An 8635-nucleotide genomic window follows, 5' to 3' on the forward strand; every position below is an offset into this window, starting at 1 on the left:
CTCTTGCGATATTTCATTTTACAAGTAATGTTGAACTCCCGAAGCATGACGAACGGACTTGAATAACGGCCGGGATCTTTATGTCGGTGTGGTCTCCAGCTTTTCGCTTATTAACATTAGATTTGGGTTAAGTTAAGTTACAGAACGAAAATAAAAACCACATTTCCGTAGTAAAAATTAAATAACATTTATTAAAATGCTAGTCACGACTAGTTTCGCTACCGTTAGAGAAATAGGCCTGGGCAAGGATAAGCAAAATTATAAATCTATTTTATAGATAAACAGGAATATAGATAAGGCTCTATGATTTCCTTATCCATAATACCATTTTTTTATAGATACCAAAATTATAGAGCGGTTTTTATAGATCCACCGAATTTAAAGATCCAAAATTATGGAGCACTCTAGCTTCGCTTTATTACTTCACCTCATTTTATGGATACCTCCACTTACCTATCTTTTTTACCTAAAATGTATTGGGAAAAAATAACGAGACGAATATTATACTAAATCATTTTTTATTACACTTTTTGTACATGTTTTAATAAAATAGGCTGTAAAATATTATTAATTAGGGAGATTCTTCTTTTAAAATGGAAATTATTTAATAAGGAATAGTTAGTTCGATCTTCTACATCGAGGAAAAAGAAAGTTACGGGAACGAGGTCAAATTTTACATGAATGTTTTTAAAAAGACGTTCCCCCAATAATAGTTTTTTTACAAATTTGCAATCGGGAAATAGTCTCCCGTGTTCCAGAAAGGCATCGTCTTCTGCACCCCAATCTCTGATCTCACCACCACAGAAAAAACACTTCACGCAGTCCGTAAATTTGGTGTAGAAAAAATCCGCGTTGGTGAGTTCCATGTGCCACGGCTTCTCTAGCGGGAAACTGGTGAAAGTCTTTAACCGCTCGTCCGCATACCTCATAGGGCCTAGTTGGGCATCGTAGGTCTCCTGAAGCTTCGCGAACTCGAGCTTGGCGTACTCACACTCGGGAAACAAGGCGGTGTGGCAATCTAAGGGGTTAGATCCCAGCTCCCAATCCCGCACCAGAAGCAGATAGTGATATCCTTATTCCCGATAAAGAAGTAGCCCGCCTTAGCCAGTTCGAGAGTGTCCATATATTCCACCGGGAACTTTTTAAAATTAGTGACTCGTTTCGCCAGGGTATTCATTGTTTAGAGGAAGTTAAAAATTTAGTCCGACACCTTCGTAAACTAGCGATCGAATGATTCCTACCGAAATTTACAATGGGGGAAATATTTCCTATGCTCACCGAAAGGACTATCGCCTTTTTCCCAAGCCATAAGCTCTCCCTCACAGGCGAAGCATTTGACAGAATCTTTGAAATTTAAATAATAAAATCCAGCCCGAGCTAAGGCTCTACCATCTACGATATTAATCGGGAATCCCTTGTTAAACGAACGAATTCTCTCGAGCTCATGACGCATAGGATTTAGCTCCGTCTCATCCGTCTGCTCTTTATCGTCTTTCGGCAGTGTTAGGACGGGGACATTCCCTGTATTCTCGTCATTTACGAATTTACATAAGCGATTCTGCTCGATATGTTTCAGCAACGGGACGTCATTAGTCATCCACCCCTTGACGAACCTCTCACAAGAGAAGCACATGACGTTATCATTATGTCCTGTGAAGAAAAAACCAGCTTTCGCTAGCTCCCTAGCGTTTAAAAACTTACATGGAAACCCTCTGAAACTGGCGATTCTATTTTTCTCAAAATGCATCTTTTTTAACGGAAGCCGAGTAAAAATGGTGTCTATCACCTACGTCCGCGACCGATCGAATGATCCTTAGAACCGAGGCGGGGGTAAATCCCTCTCTCCATCTATCGCTGAGGGGTGAATGACCCCCTAAAAAATAGTCTATTATCACACGGCCCCCCTCGAATTCCTCGGGAGAAATATAAAATCTATTATTGCCCGGGCATGGCTAGATCTTGCCCTTTATCTAAGACTTCGACTATTTCGTTGAAAGAATCGTATATTAATCGTGACTCGGGGTAAGTCGAATAATTCAATTGGTTGTCTTTTTCTACGATATCCTCAGCGGCTATAAAATGCTTCTTGCACTTGAAATAAGAAATTTACAATGAAGAAAATTTTCCCAATGTTTCTCGAACGGACTATCTTCCTTATCCCAGTTCATTCGTTCCCCAGAACAGGAAAAGCGTTTTACGCAATCTTTGAAATTCGTATAAAAAACCAGATTTGGATAAATGCCTAGCTTCCCTTAAAGGATCAATCGGCAAACCTTCCTTTTTATTAATATTATTCTTAATATAATTATTATTAAATCCTATAGTATAGGAACGAATTCGCGCGATCTCGTATCGCATCGGCTTTGACCCTTCAAGCTCCATCGACACGGCTGGGACATCCCCCGAAAAATCATTTCTTATGAACGGACAAAAGTTACACTCTTTTTCGTGTCTTAGTAACGGGACGTCGTTGGCCGTCCAGTCGTTGACGACACACTGACAGGAGAAACACATTACGCTGTCCCGGTGACCGACGTAGAAAAAACCCGCTTTCGTTAGCTCCCTCACGTTTAGAAACTTACAAGGAAAACCCTTGAAACTAGCGATTCTGTTTTTCTCAAAATTCATCTTAAGAAAAAATACGTCTACCACTTACTTCTCCGACTTCAGGAATGACCCGGGAATGATCCGGTACTAGACGGCTAAAAAAAACCCTCGACTTTCTCTTTCCCCCACCCCCACTTACAAGTTTAGGCGTGTATGTTGAAAAAAGAAAACATAAATTTGAACGAAACATTTATTAATACAAAGGAAGATATTACAAAAAATGATAACATTGAATATAAGAAAAATGATGCGAATTGAGAAAATTACGTAATGGTTTTTTAAAAACATAAGAGTTCGAAAAAGAATTAATTGTTTTTTTATAAAGAAAAGTTTAAAAAGAATCCTTCGTCTTCCTCGAAGAGCGGCGAGGGAGCTGTCTGGTGATGGGCCTCCAGCCACTGGGCGAAGCGGTCGGGCTCCCTCGTAGATGAAATCGACACCGATTGTTCTGGTCGATGCTGATGTCCTTGGCCTTGGTGCAACCGATTTCCCCGAGTTCGATCACCTCTTTGGGGATGAGTTTCCTGAGGACGTGGCATTTCTCCTCTCCCTTGCAGTAAACGAATTCGGAGTCCTCGGATAAGGCCTTGAACCGATGTTGTAGCTCGATGTAGGGGGTATCCCCGTGGTTCCACAGGTAACCGTTGATGTGGGTAAAGACCCATTGATTTTGCCGGGCTACGTGATGAGAAAGACCGCTACCGTGGTACGGAGGTTTAACGAATAAACTTTTAACTAGGGGAAACTCCCCGACGAACGCGACGGCAACTTCTTTAACGAACGGTTGTCTTTCCATGATGTTTCCGTTGGTTGATACCCCCTCTGACTCAAGGTAGGTTAAATCCATTGGTTCCTCGTGAACCTTTCAGCGAAGGAGGTCAAACTCCGCCCCCTATAGCGATGTTCCAGATAGAACACGCAGTATTGTCCGCAAACTTTGCTTCCCACGGCCTGTAGACGACGTCTATTGTAGAGTATTTTCGAGGAATTTTTTCTCAGGAACTTTTTAATCGTGGGAAGGGTCACCGGACGACCCGCCGAGTCAAAGTACCCAGCCCTCCTGAAAGCGTCTAGGTAAATAGCTACCCAATGAGTCCCGGGCCCATCTTGAGGATCGAGGTTAACGACCAGGGAGGCGGGGAAGGAAGGCATATATTCGGGGAGTCTATCGGAAGCAAAGGCACCTTGATACCCGGGTAAATGCCCGAGGATCTCGTTTATTTCTAATGTGTTCATTTTTTTAATAATCAATCACCACGTTACGGTCTTTGTCTATTTGCATTAAACTATGGAATTCCCCGTAAATAACGACCGAAACCGATTCCGTGAGCGGGGTTTCGAATCCCAACTCGATACGTAACTGTCCCCGTCTTACGGGGTTCCAATGAGAGTTATCACTTGCGGAAAGATCAGGCGTGATATCAAAGGCGTATAGAGTGTACCCCCTCGGATATTCTGAGTGCGATATATTATTCCCATCATCTTTAAAATGTATATTTGTCCCCGTAAACAAGGTGTAATATTCACGGGCAAATTGATTCTGGGAAAACTTGGGCTGGAGAGGTTTTCTCGGAACCGCGTCTGAATCAACGTAGAGAGATAAGAAATTTAACCCGAATGGTTGAAAGTTATCAGGATTTTTATGAAAATCGCCCGCGCAAGCCGTATGTGAGACTAGGCCGATAATAACGCGTTGAGGGAGCGGTCCCAGCCACACATTGTCGAGACTCGTATTTGAAACGCCGGTGAGCAGTACGTGACTTTTCACTTCGGTTCTGGTAAAGGGTTACTTCGCGGTGGCACCTAAGAGAGCGTTTTCGTGAGCCAGAATGATTTGAGGACTTATCTTGCATTTCCGTATTTCCAAAGTAGCGTCCGTTATAGCGATCTTAAAATTTCCCACGTTTAACGAGGGGTCTCCCATAAGGACGAAGGCCGTTTTACTCCTAGAAAGTCGAACTTTAATTTCCACCCCGCTTACAAGGTATTTCGGAATGTTGAAAAGGTCGGCGTATATTGCCCCTACTAAGGAAATTTCCTTTGAATCCTTAACAGCTGTTTGACGAATCTTGCTCCCCGAGTTGGTAATTATATCGTCAAACTTTCCGGCAGCGTCTTTGGCGTAGAGACACGAAGTCAGGTGATATGTTTTAGCCTCGCCAGAATAGTTCACGAGCGATTTTAAATAGGCCCGGTATAAATATCGACTTGCCGAGGGCGTGATTAAATTGTCGTTCAAGTAAATTTCAATTTGATCGAAGAGACTATGCATTAGGTTATTACAAGTTGATAATTTAACGTCGGGGTCTAAATTAGCCCCATTCTCCCGCGTTACTTTACATTTAACGTGAAGGAGACTCATCGCGAGATCCGTATATTCCGGGCTTTTAGGGATACAAAATTCAATTTGGGAATCATCTCGTAGCGTAGAGATCGGTCGATAGAACGTTGGAGTCGCGCTTTCGACGCTAGTTTGCACGGGGGTGACCGAGAACAGGTCCAATTCCGATTTCAAGACTTCAACTTTGTACATCTTGTTCTTTTAGTTGAGGGAAAAAGTCACGAACGTGTTTCGTGGACTTCCGACGAGCTACTGGCCCGATTCTACGTTTAACGGTCCTTTTTCTAGTTTTCCTTCTGATAGTTGTTTTCTCGTTTTAGTTCTCCTACGCTTTTTTTGCCCCAAACCGCTTTGCCCGGTTATCCCTTCTAGAGCTTCACCGAAACGTTTCCTCGCCGAAGATTTTATATTCTCACCCGCCACAGCGTCATTGAGGATTTTACTTCCGACCCCCAACGCTTGTTTTCCTATATACTTCGCCCCTCTAACTAAAAGAGGGAAGGCCCAACGGAAGAGCCCCGAGAACAGACTTCCGAGACCGTGTACTTTCTGATAAGCCGCTCCTTGATAGAAATTAGACCCCCCGGTTTGAGCCTGGTTAAGATAATAATTTTTATAGGGACAGGACCCCCGCGCGTCGAGGACATCCGGCTTAGGCATCTTGTTTACGTAGATGTAGTTTAACCGTCAGAGACCCGAAGGCAAATGGCACTGGTTTCCCCTGAGGGTTCATTATATGTACTTGGATCGTGTCGAAATATCGTTTGGAGACTCGCACGTAATGAGGCACGTCGTATATTTTCCCGACGTTTTCCCCAAACGAGCCTTCTACGGGGACAATCCTAACGAGAGGAACGAGAGTGTCACCCACCATTTGATCTTCGACAATATAAGTGTAAACGTAAAGTTGAGGGGGGATTTGAAAGCCTATAAGGGCCGGTCTAACGCCCCGGTAACCCCTTTCCAAAGATTGAATTCCGGGATCGAAGCCTAATGTCATGGCTAGGCCAAAATGAAATTGCACTAGTACGTTATGACGAAAGGGGCTTATTCGAACTCGGCGCGTGATCTCGTTATATTGAAGAGACGTCTTCATATCTTTAATAATTTCGTTTATTACCTTAATTAAATGTTCGATAGAAGAATAGTATCCTATGGGTACCCTATAAACGTGGGAGGTCCCTCTGGGTCTTCTAGGCTGAGCTGCGCATTCGGCGATCTGAGCTTCACCCGTAAGAGTTTCTCCGTTTTTGGCGACATCGAAAATCTGCTCCGTTTTTTTCCCTTTCGGATTTTTTTTCCCCGGCGTGGTAATTTTAAGTGTTATTCCCAAAGTAGGTTGATCGGCTTGAGGCGGCTCTAGGTTTTTTTCGATGCTAGTCTTCGGTTCATTTTGTTTGACTTCGATTGGAGACGGGTTACATTCGACAGGAGGGATTTCGTCGACAACCATGAAAACGATAGTGTTTTGTCCCTCGAGGACGTTGAAGAACGCGCTAGTGTAATTTATCTCAGCTAGTCCGCACTCCCAAGACCCCGCCAATTCGACAGGTTTCGGTAACGCGGAGGTATAGGAGGCCATCGCATTGTCGGCGTAAACCGGCATGCTAGCGTTCGAAGGTAATGTCAGATACATCTTTTATCTTGACCTACGAGTTCGCGTTCGGCGGATATCCTATGAAACTGACAAAGTATTCGACCTGATTTTTGCGTTTCCGAGACTTTAGAATTTTATCGATCTTGTATAGTCGAGGTTTAGCGGCTAATTGCAGTTCTTCCTGATAGTAACTTCCCTTTATTGCCTCCCCCGTTAAATCTTCGATCGTGTAAAGGGGCGGGTCTAAATTCACGAGACGGGTGATTTTAAAGACTTCCTTCGACCATGTACCGGGATAGGCTTTATCAAAGACCCCTCTGTATTTGCTGATACGGCAAAATTCGCCGACTTTAAGTTTAGGTTGACGCCGGCTTTTCACGGGAATTTCCTTGTAAATTGTTTTAAATACTTTCAGGATATTATCCGGTTTCACGTCTAGGGATGACATTTTTATCGTAGAATGTTTTGTGGTATTGTAGCTACGAATGAAATCAGGGAGAACGTCCAAGTATTGATAAGTGTTATTAGCGGTGAAATATTTATACATTTTAGCCTTTAGCGTACGATTTAGTCGCTCGACCATACACGCTTTGATTGTATCGTTTTCGCTAGTAAAGAATTTAACTTTTATTTTTTCCCCGTGAACTCTCCCCCTTTATCGGTTTGGACTTTAAGAGGCGTGAGATCCTCGAATATTTTCTCGGTCGCGGCGATTACGTCTTCGGCTTTCTTACTTTTTATAGGGACTGCCCACGCGCGTCGCGAGAATGTATCGATACATACTAGTAGGTAATTAAACCCCGAATTGTGTTCGGAAATGTCGCTCATGTCCGCTAAGTCCATTTGAAACTGATCGCCTCTATTCGTCACAAAAACCTTGCTCCTTTTAAATTTTCGAAAGGCGGTCTTATGTAACGTGTACGATTCTTGCTTCGTTAACCATTTTTCCAATCCGTCGAAACTCGCGGGATGTTTTGGATCGTAATAAATTTTTTTCAAGACTGCCTCGGGGTTAGAAACTCTTCCCATATTGGTTGTTCCGTTTTCCTTTTTTTCTCGCCTCTATTGATAACCCCTTTCGATAAGGCCCGGGGTTTAAATTCGAGCGGCGTCCGAACGACTGATCCTTTTCTAGGTTTCGCCGAAAATGCAATTTTTTTCTTCTTCACTCGCGGGATGGTTTTCTTGAATGATACCGTAGGCGTGAACAAGGCGTCGAACTCGTTCCAACCGGGGGGGAGGCGTTCGTTTTCTATTTATAGCCCCAACGGCGTAACTTACGAGCGTAGCGATGTCTGACCCGGGTACGCGCGTTTGATCTATAAACCACTCGACCACGAAACTTTATCACCTAAGCTAATCAGTCTGTTAATTAAGTCCTTCGCACTTGCCCTAAACTGAATCGGTACGAGATTTAAGAAGGCCGTGTCCTGTCCGGTTTCTTTTCTATTTTTTGGCTTCGTCGCTATATCCTTAATGTTTTGATATCGATGGAACATCTGCTCGAATAATTTAACTTTATCCCTAATGTCAAGATTGGAATTGAGTACGTCGGTCATGCTATTATTTAATTCATCCACGGAGGACCCTAACGTATGGGGAAACAAAAATTGAGGGGTATCTCGAGAAGGGATGAGAACATTTTTATTATTATTATTAATATTATTATTATTATTTCCTAACGAGTCGAGGGGCACTAAGGCTAACTTTTGAGCGTACATTTTTTTATTTCCTTAAGAACGACCTAAAATCCCACTGAGGGCTGAAATAACGGTGGGGATGAGAATACTTAGAATCCCGTGACCTTTTTAAACTAAAATTAATTTCTACTTACGCCAGGCTACTTTTTTAGAGGCTATCTGTCTAATGAATTTATTTTGTTTAGCTAGTTTTCGTTTCTGACAAGGGTTTAACTTTAAATTCCCTTTCAAAGTATTATCGCAGCATTCAGCAATAGCATCAATTAAGGGTTTTTTTTAGCGTGATGGAGAATAGCGCGTCGTTGTTTAAAATTTGATCTACCTAGGGCCGAGAGAAAATCTTTGTGTCCGGCAACCAGGGCCGGCATTTCCAAACTGGTTAGGAACTTC

General features: G+C 42.9%; 1 protein-coding gene across 1 annotated transcript; it reads right to left on the minus strand.

Moving 5' to 3' along the window:
* Positions 1-4393: 4393 nt before the first annotated feature.
* LOC149956302 (uncharacterized) lies at positions 4394-5140 on the minus strand. The gene has a single exon (XM_090166838.1). The coding sequence runs from the start codon at positions 5138-5140 to the stop codon at positions 4394-4396; it is 747 nt and encodes a 248-aa protein (XP_090022964.1).
* Between the last annotated feature and the right edge of the window lie 3495 nt (positions 5141-8635).

The sequence above is a fragment of the Leiobunum rupestre genome, chromosome 2 (genome assembly GCF_980474605.1).
Source record: "Leiobunum rupestre chromosome 2, qqLeiRupe1.1.hap1, whole genome shotgun sequence".
Taxonomy (NCBI): Eukaryota; Metazoa; Arthropoda; class Arachnida; order Opiliones; family Sclerosomatidae; genus Leiobunum; species Leiobunum rupestre.